This window comes from Agelaius phoeniceus, assembly GCF_051311805.1.
Source record: "Agelaius phoeniceus isolate bAgePho1 chromosome W unlocalized genomic scaffold, bAgePho1.hap1 SUPER_W_unloc_2, whole genome shotgun sequence".
Lineage (NCBI taxonomy): Eukaryota > Metazoa > Chordata > Aves > Passeriformes > Icteridae > Agelaius > Agelaius phoeniceus.
The window spans coordinates 6,618,008-6,636,108 of NW_027509867.1; the positions used below are offsets into that span (position 1 = coordinate 6,618,008).

Below are 18,101 nucleotides of genomic sequence, written 5' to 3' on the forward strand. Positions count from 1 at the left end.
GTGATCTGGGGAGCTGTGGCTCCTTTCAGAGTCGGAAGTCGACTGCCAATATACTTCCGGTCTCTGCTGCCGTTTTGTTCGGCTACGGCCCCGCTCCTCCCCTTGGGGGTGGTGCTGATGTTGCTGGCGGTGCCGCCCCCTGGGCTCGCCCTGCCTCCCGCAGGGAGGGATCTCTCCCATATATGGTGGCATCAGTGGGCGCGGCTCCCAAGTGAGTGCCCGCCCTCCGTTGCACCCCCACGCATGCGCGTCTGCTGGGACCCACGGCTCTCTGCCGGGCATGGGCTCAGCGCTGGTTTCCCGCGCATGCGTGTTTGCGGCTGGCCGCGGTTCTGGGTTCTTCCCGCCGCGGGCCGACGGGCTCCACCCCTCTTCCCGGCCATCCGCGCCATATTCAAACGGGTAGGGCGGCGGATCCCCTCCGCCGCTCGCCCGCGCGCCAGCCCTCTCGATATTTCGAGCCTCTGCCGCCAGTCCCTCCCGAAAGGACCGTGCGAGTCCCTCCGCTTCTTGCGCTAAGTCGGCTAGCAGTGGGGAAGGGTTGGGCGAGGGGTCCGCGGGCACCCCGGGGGGCTCCGGAGGTGGTCTGGGCCCCGGCGGGTCCCCCAAAGGGGTCAGGGGGTCCCCCGTGGGCTCCGAGGGCTCCGGGGGCTTTGGGCTGGAGGAGGGATGGGATGCGCCCGGCCCCCCCGCTTCCCCGCTCTCAATCGAGTCGCCACCAGGGGGGTTTCGCGTTCCCGCCCCCTCCCCCTGCTGTGGCGCGATTAACAAACAGGAGCGCGCAGCATTCCACGTCTCCTGTTCTTCTAATGCTTTGCGTAGGGCGGCTTCTGCCTTCCCCCACGCTTTCAGGCTTTTGCTGCTGCCTGTGGCTTTTGTGTCCTCTGCTAGCGCGACAGTACATTTCTGCCACACCTCCGAGTGTAATATATCTATGGGTCGAGAAATGACCCCAAGCTCTAAGAGTCTCGTCAATGCGAGATTAAAATTCCTGAGCTCACATTTGATTCCCCATTGCATATGTATCAAACTTACGACCTTCGCTATCGCTTCCATACGAATCGCGGGTCCTGGGGCGTCCCCCTTCGCTATGGCCGTTCCGGCGTTGAGTGCTGTCCCCTGGCCAGGAGTACTCCCGTCGCCCGGACTCGTCCCTTCGTCCCGATCCCGGGTTTCGGCACCACTATGTTGCCTTCTTGTGAAGGCTGCGATGACCTGGTTTCAGAGTCTGGCACTTCGATCTCCTTCGTGGGATCCCTTGTGGCCAATAACAGACGCTGACACCAATGTGGTGGACGGTTAAAGGCGTTAATTGAGGGGTCTTATGGGTATTTATGGACTAAAGAGTCTCTCTACGTCAGACAGGGGTTTGGCTATACTTTCTAGGGTTAGTATGGAGTGGAAAGTTACTGGCATCTATAGGTTAGGGGGGCTACACGTCTGGCTACATTCCAAGGGTGATCCTTATCTATGGGGAGGGGTGTAGAAGGATTCCTGTAACTTTCCGTTACAGCCCGAAATCTTCCGAGCGCCTGTCCCTGGCCTACCACAGGTTATATCCTGACTCTGTCAGTTTAAGGCAGTGTTTCTGTATCATTGCCTTGATCTTCATTTTCTTATTAAATTGTAATCCTGGTTTAGACCCTCCCCAGGTTTGCCTTGAAACCAGTACAAAATTCAATGTGCTCATCCCTTGTTTTCCTCCCAAAACAGGATTTCCCATTCCCAAACCTTGACTCAATGGAGGAGGAGTCTGCGAGGAAGAGGAAGATGCCCCAGGACACCCGGGCGGGTGAGGAGGAAGTCAGTGCCCCTTTCCCCCTCTCTCCTGCTCCATCTCCCAGCCCAGCACAGCCCCCGGCTGCAGGACAACCCTGCTGCCAACCCCGTCCTGCTGGGGATGCACTGGGGGGATCTCCTTCCCCTTCCCTGTGGCACGGAGGCAAATCCCATCCTCTCCTTGTCCTTCCTCCCCCAAGGAAGAAGCTGAGGATGGAGACTGGGGAGGACAAATCTCCATGGCAGAACCTCATGGAAGAGGCCATTTTGAGTGACTCCTGGGCACAGGAATCCAACAGGGAGGAAAATTCATGGAGATCCCACAGGAGGAGGGGCTGCAAACCCAGCCCAGTGTGCTCTGAGGAGGAAAGACCCACCCTGGGCCAGGAAGGTGGACAGAGCTTCAGCCAGAGCTCAGAGCTGGTGGTCCATGGGCAGCTTCATGATGGGGAGAAGCCCCACAAGTGCTTGGAGTGTGGGAAGAGCTTCAAGAAGAGCAGCACCCTGATCAGCCACCAGATGATCCACACTGGGGAATGGCCCTACGAGTGTGGGGAGTGTGGGAAGGGCTTCAGATGCAGCTCAGAGCTCATCAGGCACTTGCACATCCACACTGGGGAGAGGCCCTATGAGGGCTCCACCTGTGGGAAGAGGTTTCAGAGCGGCTCCAGTCTCCTCCACCACCAGCAGATTTAGACTGGGGAGAGGCCCTTTTGCTGCCCCAACTGTGGGGAGGGCTTCAAGCACAAATCCCACCTCATCAGGCACCGCCACATCCATACTGGGGAGAGGCCCTACGGGTGTCCCCACTGTGGGAAGAGCTTCAGCTGGAGCTCTGCCTTGACACAACAACAATGGAGGCACCAGTAAGGGAAGCCCTGAAAATGCCCCAGCTGCACAAAGAGCTTCGTGCACTGCTCCAGTTTCATCCCCCATGAGAAAACCATGTTGGGTAGAGCCCGGGTGATCCATGTTCCCTGTGATCCATGCTGGCAAGACCCCTGTCCCTCTTCCTTCCCCTGTCAATGACATGGTGTGGAACTGAAGAACATGAGGGTCTGGCCATGGCCAGGTCATTACATTCACTCCCACCTCAGGTCATTGCCAGGAGCAGGAAAGGGACTCTCTCTCTCTCTCTCTCTCCACAAGGAGAAGGGTGTCCTTTCCAGGTGGGGGAAATATGTTGCTGGGAACAGCCAGTGAGTTGTATTGTAGTTTTCCCTGTAAACAGTTTTATTTATCCCTTCTGTTATCAATATTGTTTCTGTTCCTGTTTATTCCTTATCCTGTTGCTGTTCCCAATAAATTGTTGTTATCCCAGCCCGGGATCTTTGCCTTTTGTGCTTTCCATGGGAGGCGGGAGGGCAGCGAGGGCAGCGCGGTTTTAGCGGGAGCAGGAAATTGGGGAATCCCATTCCTGAAGCCCGGCCCATGCAAACCGAGCATCCCAGCTGGTGGCAGCCCTGGTGGCCATGGCAGCAGCCTTGGGAGCGGGTCCCTGGCTGGGGCTGTGGGAACCTCTTCCCTCTGGTGCCCAGGGACAGGAGTGGAGGGAGCGGCTGCAGCTGAGTCGGGGCAGGCTCAGGTTGGATGTCAGGAAAAGGTTTTTGCCCAGAGGCTGCTGGGGCCCTGGCCAGGCTCCCCAGGGAAGGGTCCCAGCTCCAGGGCTCTCTGAGCTGCAGCAGCGTTTGGCCAGCGCTGCCAGGCCCAGGCTGGCATTGTTGGGGTGTCCTTTGCAGGGCCAGGAGTTGGACTGGAGGATCCTGATGGGTCCCTCCCAGCTCAGCCCATTCTGTGCTTCTGGGATCCCATCAGCCTGGGGATGGGGCTGCCAATGGTTGCCATGGCAACGGGCTCTGGCTGCAGGCCTGAGCTGGTGTCCATGGCAACCACCCATGGCATGGGGTCTCCCTGGAGCTGCCAAGGGACTGAGCATAGCAGCAGGGGGCTGGTGATGGTTGCCATGGAAACTGACCATAGCAACAGGGGGTTGGTGATGGTTGCCATGGAAACTGACCATAGCAACAGCAGGCTGGTGATGGTTGCCTGCTAAGGATCAGATTTGTCACAGGCCCTCAGAGGGGTTCCATGGGGACTTTCCAAGAGTCTCCAGGCTGTTCCACAGCTGGAATGTCACAGGCAGAGACAGGGGCTCCATGGAGACCTCCCAGGGGTTTCTGGGATGGTAAAGAGCCCTGTGGTCAGAGGCAGTCACAGCCATTCCATGGTGACATCCCAGGGCACCTTGGGCTGCAAAGGCACCCATCTGTCACAGGCACTCATGGGGGCTCCACGGTGACATCCCAGGAGTGCCCAGGCTGCCAAAGAGCCGGGATGGCCCAGACACTCACAGGGGTTCCTGTCATGGGCACATAGGGAGCTTCAGGCAAAGTTTATTAGAGAAGCTCCTTTTGGGTCACGAGGTGCAGAAAGGATCCCCAATAGACCCCACAGATCCCCAAATGTCACCTTTGACTCAGAGATGACACAGACTCAGATCAGAAGGCTAAGGGCTAAAAGCCACTCATTTTTTCAATCCTCTTCTTTTATATCTTGGTTTGCTAGAGGTGGACCTCACTGGTCATTTAATCAACACATTTCACATGATTGGCCAATTAAGACAACACCCTTCAGTAAACAACTTTATGGAAAAAAGTCAACCTATTACAAACATTTTTGGGGCACCAGTCATTGATGTCTGTTTCATGTTGGACCTTTTTGGGGCCTCCCTGGATAGGGGAAACCCTTCTGTAGCAGTTCTGTGCCAGGTAAAAGGAGATGCATGGGACTTTTTCAGTCTTCAGCTTCTTGTTTATTGTTATCTAAAGTTTTGCATTGCTGTGCACACCAGGCTCAGCATACTGGAAAAGCACCGCAAAATGGCCCTAAAATGTACAGTTTCAAGGTCTTTTAAAGTTTTCTCATCCAATTAACTCTTAAAATGTACATTATTTCTACTTATCGACCAATAACTCATCCCTCGACTGTCCACATAACCTCCACACTGTGCTTTCCTTGACCAATCACCCTGTGCCACAACATTGAAGAAAATGGAGTAGATAAAGAAGAAGACAGGGACTACATCCCAATTCCTCCATCTTGCTTCCTATCTACACCATACTAAAAATCCCAAAACCTGAATTTTTCACCCAAGTGACATACTATACTACTCTCTATTATCTATTTCTCAGTTTGGTAAATTCTAATCAGTCTCAAAGTCTTGGAAGTCCTCTTCATGGGCGAAGGCTAAAGGCAGTGTTTCTCTGGGGGTCAGGACCCCCCTGAGCAGACAGAGAAATATTCCCTGAGCCCTGGATTCCCACAGATCTAACCTAAAAATCTTTAACACCTGACATGATAAGTTACCCCAAAATGTTCCAGGTAAGTAGGATTAGAAGGAGAAGAAATAGAGACCAACAGGAAGACAGAAGATCCATAGAAAGACACACACATAGGCACCAACTGCTGTGGTTCCAGCATCACCAACAGAGGAACCCCAGCAGAAGGCAGGATCCCGACCCTGGGCTGGCCTCGTGCTCCGGCTTTTAACCCCCTGGGCCTTCATGGCCCCGCCCCTGGGGTGGGACTGCCAGTTGCTTATCCAATCAGAGCCAGGGTAGCACCAGCTGCTGGTGTGTGATTGATTGATTGATTGATTGATTGACAGCTGGGCCAATCAGAGATGGGTTAGCACCACCCCCTGCTGTGTGATTGACAGCTCTGCCAGGCCAGGGCTGTGGGCGGGGCTCTGTCCCACCACAAACCAAGGCCTGACCCGGCCCTGGCCCCACACGGGCATTCCGAGCATCCCAAGGTGTCTCGGGACATGGATCTCATCCAGCCTCTGACAGCGACCCCGGTGACACTACGGAACCTCATGGAGCCTTGGGTCAGTTGTGACAATGGAGATCCAAGGAAACAATGGTGAGACTGTGGAATCCAGGAATCATGGAATCAAGGAGACCATTGTGCAAATCATGGGCCCTATGGAAGCAAGGATCAATGATAAACTGTGGTTTGATTGTGATTGATTTAAAATAGAAACAAGGAGCCATTGTTTCACAGCGGGGCTGCATGGGGCCAATGGACCCTTGTGACTCTGTTGGGGCTCATGAAACCAAGAAGCCATTGTGACATTGCCAGAGCTCATGGAATAAAGGAGACCATTGTGACAGTGTGGGGACCCATGAAGTCAATGGAACATGGAACAGTTCTGCCTGGTTTGGCCTCCTGGGGGCTGTCTGACAGGTCCCACTGAATTTGACATGTCAAGGGCCACTTCCCATCTGACCGTGCAGCACTGGGGCTCTGTGCTTTCATTCCTATGGGAAAGAACTGCCTTTCTTGTCTAGGCACCCATGGCCAAATTTGGGATTATGCATCTAAAATTCCCTATATCCAAGGGTTACACCCAGACAAAATCTGCCCATACAGTCAAGTCTGGCCAGCCTTGGCCTCTGGTGACTGCCTCTCATCTGCCTCTGCACCACTGGGGCTCACTTGTTTCCTTCCTATGGAGACCATTGTGACACTGCGGAGCATTGTGGAACCAATGGGCCATGGTGACACTGCAGGCCCTTGTGGAACCTGTGACACTGTAGGAACTTGTGGAACCAAGGGGCCATGGTGACACTGCAAGCCCTTGTGGAACCTATTACACTAGAGGAACTTGTGGGACCAAGGGGAACATGGTGACCCTGCAAGGTATCATGGATCCAAGGGGCCACTGTGACACTGTGGGGCCTCATGGAACCAAGGACATCTTTGTGGCTCTGTTGGGCCGCATGGTCCCAAGGGGCCAGTGTGAAGCAGCAGGGCTTTGTGGAACCAAGAGGCCATTGCTGCATTTCAGGCCCTTGTGGAGCCAAAGGGCCGTTGTGACCCTGCAGGGCACTGTGGATCCATGGAGAGCATTGTGGCATTGCAAGGCCCCATGGAATCATGGAGACCATTGTGACCCTGCAGGGCCCCATGGAAGGAAGGGGCCATTGTGACACTGTGGGAACTTGCTGAACCAAGGGAATCATTGTTGCACTACTGGGCCCCAATGGAACCAGGGGGCCATGGTGACACAGCCAGGCTTCATGGAACCCAAAGACCATTAGGACACTGTGGGGCCTTGTGGAACCATGGAGACCATGAAGATCCTTAAGGACTTGTGTAATCAAGGGGCCATTATGACACCTGAGGGCCTCATGGAAGCAAGGAGCCATTGTGACACTGCAGGGCCCTGTGGAACCAAGGGAACATGAAACAGGTGTGGCTGCCTTGGCCTCCCAGGGGTCACCTGACAGGTCTGGCTGACCTTGGAATGTGGAAGGCCACTCCCATCTGCCCCTGAAACACTGGGGCTCTGGGCTTTCCTTTGTATGGAAAAGAACTGTCCATCTTTTCCAGGTATCCATGCCTAAAATTTGGATTCCACCTCCAAATTTCTGTGTGTTCAAGGATTGCTGCCAGAGAAAAGTTGCCAGGACAGACAGGTCTGGCTGGTCTTTAACTCCTGAGTGCCAGAACTCACCTGTTTTCCAAACACTGGAAAGGGCTGTCTGCTTTTCTTGTATGGAAAAAATCATCCTTCTCCAGGCACAAATGTCTGAAATTAGGACTCCACATTCATAATTTCAAATATCCAAGGGTTGCTCCAAGCAAACCTGCCAGGACAGACAGATCAGGCTTGCCTTGGCCTCTGGTGGCTGCCGTTCATCAGCTCCTGAAACATGGGGGCTCCGTGCTTTCCTTCCTATGGAGACCAATGTGACACTTGGGAGCCTTGTGAAATGAAGGAGCCATTGTGACCCTGCAGAGCACCATGGATCCAAGGGACCATTGTGACACTGTGGGGCCTCGTGGAACCAAGGACATCATTGTGGCTCTGTTGGGCCCCATGGTCCCAAGGGGCCAGAGCAAAGCAGCGGTGTGGGAGTTAGCCCAGCTGTAACTCAGAGTCAGACAGATTTTACTCCAAAAATCTGGGCGTGAGTTTCAAGCCCTGGGAATCATGTGTTTAACTTAGGGTGAGTTTGAGAGTTCCCCAATAAGCCTTTAGTGTTGTTATGCTGAGTTGTCCAAGTTCTACTCCCCTATTGGTTACTTGTTTCCCTTATACGGAAACAAGTACTGTTCCAGAGTGTTCTAGCCCCAAGTGTCTATGTTCTTGCTTCCCCTTTGTCTCGGGTCTTAGGATCCTGCCCCTTGTACTGTGCTCAACTTCTCCATGTTTCTTGTTTTTCACCCTGTTATTAAAGTTCTTTTTGGGCAACTCCATCAAACCCACTCCTTTTCATTTCCACCACCCTCGCCCTGAAGTCAGGGAACCAGAGAGGTTTGTCACAGCCACCCTCATTGTGACCTTTGGCGCCCAAACAGGGACCATGACACTCAGGGCTCCCTGTGTCAGTCACGTCAGCTGGGGTTGGCTGATGGATAGGCCAGTGCTCCCCGGGATTTTGGATTGTGCTGGGCCCGGCGGATTCATCGTTGCTTCAAGGGACCTTGCCCAGGATCAGCAGGGACAACAACGGTTTCACCTGCATAGGATTGCAGGTGGGTTTGGGGAAATGCAAGACATTTATTGCCCATTTTGCCACTGTGTTTTTACAGTATGAACCCATGTCCCATAATTGATTTGGGGTGTTCGGTGGCTGTTCCCCCTCAGGTGGACACAGAGAAAAATGGGCAGCCAGATGTCCAAAGTAGAAAGGAGCATTCATGGATGCTTTAATTCTCACTGATCATGACCAAATATTTTCAAAGAACAAATTAAAATCAATTGTGAGGTAGATCATTAAAAATTTTTCAGATGCCCCTGCTGACGAAATCCATACCACTGAATTTTGGGACTCAGTGGGAGTTAAACTGTACAACCTTTCGACCAAAAGCGACCCCATTGCACTCTGCATGCTCCCCATCTTCCACACCATCCTTGAGACCCTTCACCAGCAAGCAGTGGGTTGAAAACTCAATCCGTTGGTCACTCCTAACTCGGGACCTTCCCTCAAACCTGCCTTTCTCAGACCTTCCACGATGGTCCAAGCTGGCAATGGCCACGCTGTCTTGGAGCATCATGCCCTGGAGACTCAAGGTGGAAGGAGCCTGAATGTGGCTCGGGAGCCCAACTATCCTCCCTCCATCTTGGCTCCTCCACTTCCTGCTACCACAGCCTTCTCTTCTGCCCTGAATGAACCTCCAGACTCCACCCCCGCGACTGCAGGTCACGCCCCCACTGTCAATCATTCCACCTCCACCCTGGGCCATGCCTCCATGTAAGGAAGGAGACTGGCAAATAGTCTCGAAACTCCTCGTTGCCCCTGTATGTTATGAAAGAAGGGGGCAGAATCCCAGGTATCAGCCATTGGTTTATGGGGAAATCAAGGATCTGTGTGGGGCAGCTAAAGACCATAGGAAGGACTTACCTTGTTTTAATGGCCTAATGAGGGCCATGTTTAAAGCACATGTCTTAACCCCCTATGATTTAAAATATATCATGACCAGGTGGTTGTCACCTACAGAATACACCCTGTGGGAAGGGGGATGGAAGTGTTTACTAAATCAATTAATAGCAGACTATGCTAATAATGAGGCAAGGGCAGAATTGACAATCAACCATCGAGCTGGAGAAGGACAACACAGCCTACCAGATGATCAAGCAGCAGGTATCCCCAGAGAAGTATTGGATGATATCAAAGAGATGGCTTTGAAAGCTTTAATCCAGGTATCGGATGGTAGCACCCCCAATTTGGACTACCTTGGGTGGCTGCAGCTGAAGCTTTAGGACAATCAGACCATCCTGGGTGCCTGTTGAGTAAGCAAACCAATGCTGCCTCCCTCACATTGAGTGGCTGCTCTCAGACACAGAGACCATCAGACACGCCACCTTGCAGAACAGCGATAGAGTTTTTACTCTGGGCACATGGGCATGGCTGTGTAGACTCTGAGGGCATGTGCTGCATGAACCTCTCCAGCCACAGCGAGTCAATGCACAAGAGCATTCAGGTACTGAAGGAAGGGTTCAAGAAGCTTCAAGTGGAAAACAAAGACTGGGTCCATAAACTCTTCCAAACCAAGGGACTAAAAGGGCTGGACGATGTCTAGCTACAACAGGACTCTTCATTCTCTTAGTGGTTGTTGTTGTATTGTTAATTGTCCCATGTTCGCTTGGATGCTTTTAGAAAGTCTTACAAAATTCTTTCAATTCCATCTTTGTGTTAAAACAGAAAGGGCTAAGATACCCAACACAGGCTCCTCATGGACTCCTTGGAGGAGAGAATTGGAGGCCAGGATGGCACAAAAACCTCCCAGAGACTCAGTGTGGGAAGGAAAATCCTTAAAAATAGCTAAAAGTATTCTTAGATCCAAAGTACCTTAAAAACCTTGAGTATCTGAAAGTATTAATGAGCCCCACTGAGTGTCAGTACAAAGCTCTCAAGGGACTCGTTAAAGCAGATAATTGGGGCCATGATTGCACAAACCTCTTCCAAAGTCTGTATCAAAAGGGAAACACCAAGTACCTTCAAATAACTGAAGTACCTTGAAGTATTAATGAGCCCCACTGAGTGTTGTTAATGACAAAGCCTCTCCAGGGACTAATTACAGCAGATAATTGGAGGCCATGATTGCACAAACCTCTCAGAGACTGCAAGGCAAAAGCCAAAGCCAAAGTCCTTTGAAAAACCTGCAGTCCCTGCAGGGAGCATGAAGGAGCCCCCAGGGCCATTGCTGAACAAGGCTCCCCAGGGACTCCTTGCAGCAGATCCTTGAGGCCACTGGGATGTGGGCTAGGGGGGGATGCTGAGGGCAGCACAAGGGGCTGACAGTGCCCAGCCTGGCTGGGGCTGTGCCAGGAGGCCCCAGGGCCTCAGGACAAGGTGTCTCCTCCCAGCCCTTGCTGGCACAGACCCTGCCGTGGCCCAGGGCACCAAGACTTGGCTTCTCTTTGTCCCCACCTGTCATCACTGCCTGCAGTTCTCTGCTCTGCCTGGGGCCTGGGGACACTTGCTCAGTCGTATCCCTCACTGGGACCCATTACAAGTCCAAGAAACGTTGGAGTTGGATTCTGCCTTGGAGTTCTGGAGAGGTTTCTTCAGCTGCCTCTCAGGGACTGATGTTCAGGGCCTGAGCACAAAGCCCCAGAGGCTGATTAAAGTCCTTGTGCTGTGTCTGTGCTGCTGAGCTGGGCTGGGCTCCTGGCCCAGAGGCAGCTCCTGCTCACCAAGAAGAGCTTCAAAAGCACATTTCTCTTGATGAGCAGCTCTTGTGCCAGCCCAGCAGGGCTGGGGCACTGCCTGCAGCCAGCCTGGGCACAGCCCAGAGGCACAGAGAGCTTCAATCAGTCAGGGCTGGGAAGGGGCTGAGAAGTGCCTGGGGCACAATCACTGCCAGCCCTTGGCACAGGAACCTCTGGCTGCAGGACAGTGCAGCTGCAGCTCCTGGAGCCATCTCCTCAAGCTGGAACATCCCAATGCCTGCAGAGCCTGTGAGTACAACTCTGAGGATTTCTGGGGCAGGGGAGGTGAAATGCTCATGGAGTTCTGACATGCTGAGCGGTTCTTAACATTCATAAAATATTTCCAAGAAAGGGTTTTTGATAAAAATGTGGAAACGTCCTAAGACTTTGTATTCAGTTTTCAACTATTGGAGAATGGCAGGAAGGGAGGGTTAAATATTAATGATAGTATGAATTATTAGTTATGAATTTTGTCAAGTGCCTGAGATACCTAAACTGTAATTTATTGGTTCACAGGAGATCCCTAATGTGCTTTCAGCCACTCTGCCCATGGACAGCAGCAGCATCACCTTTGCTGGAGCCATCAGGCTCAGTCTGAGCTGTCCTTTCTCCAAGCTGCAAACAGCACCTGCCCCCAGCCAGTTCCCTGCTAACAGGCAGGGTTCTGTAGGGCCAAGGAGAGTGCACAGAGATTTGGGGTCTGTGAGTGCTGGCAGGGAGAGATCAGGCAGAGGGAAACACCTGCAGGAGGAAAATCTGCAGGAGGCAGAGAGAAGATCAGGCAATGAGAGAAAACAAAGCCCAGCAATGCTGTGGCAGGGAGAGTTGAGAGATGCCCACAGGAGCCCCTGCAGTGCAGCCCCTCCCTCTGAACAAGCCCCCTCCCTCCTGTGCCCCAGCCAAGCCTCTGCCCTCAGGGCCGGGGCTCCAAGGCGTGCAGCCCCTCCTGTGCAGGCAGAGCTGCAGCAGAGCCGTGGGGCAGCTCTGCAGCCCCGGGCCCAGTTCCCTCTGCAGAGCACAGGGCTGGGAGCAGCTGCCCGGCCCTGGGGGCTCTGGCAGGGGGCACAGCTGGCTCAGGGTGACGCTGTCCCCAGTGCCCGGCTCTGGGCAATGCTGTCAGTGCAGCCAGGGAAGGAGCTGCATCTCCCTCAATCCAGTGCCATCAGAAGGACACTAGGGAGTCTCCCTGAGATTTCAGTCCAAGCTGGGAGCTCCAATCCAGGGTGCAAACCTGTCCTAGAGCATCTCTGAGGTAGAAGATTGATGGGGAAAGACAGACGTGTTCTGACACTGGAAATGCTGCTGGGTTGGTGAAATGAGCAGTGTGAGTCCTTGGCTGCAAGTGTGGATCTGGGCTGAGGTGGATCCATCTGCTCCCAGGAGTACCTGGTGACATTTTAAGGTAGAGCATGGGAAGGTGATCACCCTCCACCTGAGCAAGGTTAAAACCCAGAGAAACTCTGAACCAGTCAGAATGACAGACCATTGTCCCTCACTCTCCACTCATCACTTTGCCTCACAGAACTTGCTCTGTTCTCCATAAATGCAGCAGAATTGCTGAGGGTTTCTGATATCCAAGAATACCAGGAAAGACATGGGGGAGCTTAAAAAGAAAACCCCAGATCTTGAAAATACTAAACACCTTGTCTGTGTGTTACAGAGGAGGGTATATGGGAAATGGCTTTGATTTTGGTTATAGGTATCTGCTCCAACTCTTCACCGTCCTTTCTCCATGAACAGGTGCCCATGTGCAGCCCCAGCAAATGTCCAACAGCAGCTGCATCAGGCACTTCCTCCTGCTGGCATTGGCAGACACGCGGCAGCTGCAGCTCCTGCACTTCTGCCTCTTGCTGGGCATCTCCCTGGCTGCCCTCCTGGGCAACGGCCTCATCATCAGCGCCGTAGCCTGCGGCCACCACCTGCACACGCCCATGTTCTTCTTCCTGCTCAACCTGGCCCTCGCTGACCTGGGCTCCATCTGCACCACTGTCCCCAAAGCCATGCACAATTCCCTCTGGGACACCAGGGACATCTCCTACACTGGATGTGCTGCACAGGTTTTTCTGATTTTCTTCTTCATCTCAGCAGAGATTTTCCTCCTGACCATCATGTGCTACGACCGCTACGTGTCCATCTGCAAACCCCTGCACTACGGGACCCTGCTGGGCAGCAGAGCTTGTGCCCACATGGCAGCAGCTGCCTGGGCCAGTGCCTTTCTCAATGCTCTCATGCACACGGCCAATACATTTTCCCTGCCCCTGTGCCATGGCAATGCCCTGGACCAGTTCTTCTGTGAAATCCCCCCAGTCCTCAAGCTCTCCTGCTCTTACTCTTACCTCAGGGAACTTGGGCTCATTGCTGTTAGTGGCTGTTTGGTTTTTGGCTGTTTTGTGTTCATGGTTTTCTCCTATGTGCAGATCTTCAGGGCTGTGCTGAGGATCCCCTCTGAGCAGGGACGGCACAAAGCCTTTTCCACCTGCCTCCCTCACCTGGCTGTGGTCACTCTGTTCATCAGCACCTCTTTTTTTACCTACTTAAAGCCCCCCTCCATGTCCTCGCCATCCCTGGATCTGGCCCTGTCAGTTCTGTACTCGGTGGTGCCTCCAGCCCTGAACCCCCTCATCTACAGCCTGAGGAACCAGGAGCTCAAGGCTGCAGTGTGGAGACTGATGACTGGATGCTTTCAGAAACATTAAACTGCTGACCAATTTCTGTAAAACACCTGTAATAAAAGTCATATTTGATACTTTCTGTTAGTGTGGTTGTGGGGTCTTTTTATCTTTGTTTTAGTTTTTCATATTGTCCAAAAAGAAATGTCAATGTTTGTGCCATTTCTCATTTTGTTTCTCTTCACATTCCCTGTTGTCACAGACGGAGTCAAGGAGGGGCTGCACTATTGGTGGCTTTAAAGGAACTAAAGCATCTCTCAGCAGAGTTTTCTGCAGAGATGCCCTTGTGTTGCCTTCTCTGGAGCTGCAGCAGCAATGTCTGTGTGCAGAGCTGGGGCAGATCAGTGCTGGCCCAGCAGCTGTGCCCAGCAGCAGCAGCAGCAGCAGCACTTGGTGTTGCCAGTGCTGCTGCCGTGGCCCTGCCCCGCTGCCCTGGTGGCCCTGGTGTTGCTGCAGGGCCTGAGTGCTCTCGGGGCCGGGCACAGCCCTGGGGGTGGCAGTGCCAGGGCTGCAGCAGGGACAGGCCATGTAATATAAATCAACTCTGATAATTCTTTTGGGTTTGGTTGTGGGTTTGTTCCTTTTTCCCCCATGTTTAAGTTTTTCAATGTTGTCCACAAAAAAAAGCGATTAGTTTTGCCTTTTCTCATTTTGTTTCTTTCCATCTTCCCTGTGGCCACAGAATGCGTTGGCGAGGGGCTGCGCTCTTGGCAACTTTAAAGGAACTAAAGGATCTCCCAGCAAAATTTTTTCCAGAGATCCCATGTGTTCCCTTCTCTGGAGCTGCAGCAGCAATGTCTGTGTGCAGAGCTGGGGGGCAGATCAGTGCTGGCACACTAGAAGCTCTGCTCCTGCTGGCCACACCATTCCTGATCCAGGCCAGGAGCCATTGGCCTTCTTGCCCACCTGGGCACACTGCTGCCTCATGTCCAGCCTGCTGTCCATCAGTCCCTGCAGGTCCCTTTCTGCCTGGCTGCTCTCCAGCCACTCTGTCCCCAGCCTGTAGTGCTGCAGGGTTGTTGTGGCCAAAGTGCAGGACCTGGCACTGGGACTTGTTAAACCTCACCTTGTTGGATTTGGGCCCTGGATCCAGCCTGTCCTGGGCCCTGTGCAGAGCCCTCCCACCCTCCTGCAGATCCACACTCCAGACAACTTGGTGTCACCACGGTTCCATGAGGCCCCAGAGTGTCCCAATGGTCTCCATGATTCCATGTGGCCTCCCAGTGTCACAATGTCCCTTTGGTTCCATGGGACCCCTTGGTGTCACAAAGTCCCTTGGATCCTTGGGCCCTGCAGTGTCACAATGGCACTGTGGTCCCCTCAGGCCCTGCAGTGTCACAGTGGATCCTTGGTTCCATGAGGTCTGGCAGTGCAGCAATGCTCTCCTTGGTTCCACTGTGTCACAATGGCCTCTTGGTCCCAAGGGCCACCACAGTGTCAAACATGTTTCCTTCATTCCAGGAGTCCCTGAGGAGCAGCCCTGGCCCCTTGGTTCCATTGGGCCCTGCAGTGTCACAATGGCCCCATCATGACACCAGGTCCTGCTCTGTCTCAATGCTCTGCATGGTTCCACAAGGCCCTGCAGGGTCACAGTGGCCTCTGTGATTCCAGGAGACCTCAGAGTGCCACAACGAATTCCTTGGTGCTGCAGTTTCACAATGGAGCCCTGGTGACACAAGATCCTGCAGTGTCCCCAGGGACCCTTGGTTCCATGGGGCACCACAGTTTCACAATTGTTCCCGCAGTTCCCAGAGTCCTTGCAATGGAGCAATGGCCCCTTGATTCCATGGTCCCCAGGCTCTCCCAAGGGTCTCCTTGGTTCCACAGTGGCACTTGGCCATGCAGTGTCACAATGGATCCTTGGTTCCACAAGGCCCTGCAGGGTCACAGTGGCCTCTGTGATGCCACCAGGACCCAGACTGTCACAATGGCCTCCTTGTTTCCATTCAGCCCCACAGTGTCACCATGGTCCCTTGGCTCTGTGCTGCCATGTCATACACAGTGTCACCATGGTCCTCTTAGTGCCACCAGGCCCCGCAGTGTCACAATGGCCCCTTGCTTCCCCAGGGCCCTGCAGTGTCACAATCATCAGAGAATCAGCCAGGCTGGAAATGACCTTGGAGAGCATCAAGTCCAACCTGGCACCCAATACCACCTTGTCACCCAGACCATGGCACTCAGTGCCACATCCAGTCTTTCTTTAAACACTTCCAGGGACGGCGACACACCCACCTCCCTGGACAGCCCATGCCGTTGCCCGATCACCCTCTGTTTGAAGAATATTTCCAATGTCCAACCTAAATGTCCCCTGGTGCAGCTGAAGGCTGTGTCCTCTTGTCCTGTCCCTGTTCCCTGGGAAGAGAGCCCGACCCCCACCTGGCTGCACCCTCCTGTCAGGGAGTTGTAGAGAGTGATGAGGTCTCCCCTGAGCCTCCTCTTCTCCAGGATAAACAACCCCAGCTCCCTCAGCCACTCCTCACAGGACTTGTGCTCCAGAGCCCTCAGCAGCCTTGTTGCCCTTCTCTGGACACGCTCCAGCCCCTCCATGTCCTTCCTAAATTGGGGGTCCCTGAACTGGACACAGACCTTGGCATGCTGCCCCACCAGTGCTGAGCACAGGGGAAGAATCCCTGCCCTGCTCCTGCTGGCCACACCATTCCTGATCCATAGGAGATCCAGTGATTGGATGAGGGAAATGGTGGGGAGGAGGTGGGGACAAAGTGTTATTGATTGTCAGCCATGAAGGGCCTTGATTTTCATATCTATTTAGACTGCAATAGAAGGTACTGGGGATCAATATCAACTGGACATTGCTGATATGAATCTATAAACAGGAAGAGAAAACAGGACATATCACTTCTCTCTGCATTCTTTTCAATACAGTATATTCACCTTTAATAAATGTCTGAAATCTGTTCAATTAACCACAGAAAGTTGAACATTTATATGATTCCCAGGGGTTTTTCCTGTTCAGGTGTTTTGGAACAAATGTTTACGTGCCTTTTTCAGTGAATTCCTGAACTGAAGAGTTCAAGAAAGAAGATGCCTCTGGAGTAGTGAATTCATCAGCAACCTCCAAATGGCTGAGGATATATCCCCATGAGAACAGCAATGAACAGAAATGGGCACAGCTTTGTGGCTGCTGTCCCAGCTCTGGCATGGGCCCTGGGCCTGGAGCAGGAGCAGCTCTTGAGGGCCCCAAGGCCGGGGCTCTGGTGCTGCCCTGGGCAGATGGGATGGCAGCAGGGGCTGCAGAGCTCTCAGCACCTCAGGCCGAGGGGAGCAGGGCAGCCAGGGAGCCTCCTTTGGCCTTGGCCAAGCACCTTCCCCCATGGCTGGGGCTGAGTCCTGTGGCAGCTGCAGCTGCTGCTGTGCCCTTGGCAGGGGCTGAGGCCGTGGGGCCAGTGGCCAGAGCAGCCTGGCCTGAGCAGAGCTGTGGGGCCAGAGCCGGCTGGGCCGGGCTGGTCTCAGAGAGGCCCTTGGTGCTGCCCAGAGCTCAGGGCAGCTGGCAGAGCTTGCAGGGAGCTGGGCTGGGCTCCGAGAGCCTGGCCCAGAAACCATCAGTGTCCATCTCAGCCTGGCTGAGCGTGCAGGGGCAGGACTCAGGCCAGGCCTTGTGGGGCAGGGCCAGCGCCTGTGCAAGGCATTTAATATCCAGCAGAGGAATGACTTTTGCATTTGATGGAGCTGTGCCTTCCCTTGGCTTTGTTGGCTGACAAGAAATGAACATCCCTCTGTGTCTCGGGCAGCTCCTTCTGCAAGGAAAGCAGGTGGGAGTTGGAGCCAAGGAGCTGAAAGCTGCAGGTGCAGCCTGGGCTGGAGGGAGCTCAGATTTGCACAAGGCTGCTCTGAGTGCCAGGGCTTGGATGGGGGAAATGGTGGGCTGGGGGTAGGATCAGAGCCTGATTGATTGTCAGCCATGAAGGGTTTAATTTTCATATCTATTCAAAGGGCATGAGGAGGTACTTGGACTCAGTGTCAATTGCAGATTGCACATATCATTTAATTAACAGGGGAAAAAAACTGGTCCTGAAAAATCTTTTTCTCACTGTCTTTTTAAATATATTGCATTCACTTTGGATATACTACTGAGATCTGTCTAATTAACCACAAAAGATTTGGAAATTAAATCAAATGATTCCCAGAGGCTTGGCTTGTTCAGGTGTTCGGAATGTTCATGAGCCCTGGGACACTGAATTCCTGCACTGAAGAGCTGAAGGCTGAACAAGCCTCTGGAGCAGGAACATTCAGCAGCAGCCTCCAAGTTGCTGAGGATGTCAGCAGCCCCCAGTGAGGCCATCCCTGCCCAGAGACCGTGGGGGAATGGGCAGACAAGGAGAGCGTCCCTGGGGCTGGGGCAGCACAACTCAGAGGCACCAGCAGCTCCAGCTGGGCAATGGAGTGTGGAATGTGGCTGGGAAAGCCCT

General features: G+C 53.6%; 1 protein-coding gene across 1 annotated transcript in view; it reads left to right on the forward strand.

The window, feature by feature from the left end:
* Positions 1-243: 243 nt before the first annotated feature.
* The window catches only part of LOC143692686 (uncharacterized), a 513,344-nt gene continuing 495,486 nt past the window's right edge, over positions 244-18,101 (forward strand). Inside the window, exon 1 of the mRNA XM_077172930.1 lies at positions 244-402. Within this exon, the coding sequence (XP_077029045.1) occupies positions 244-402 (159 nt within the window). The remainder of the gene's footprint in view (positions 403-18,101) is intronic.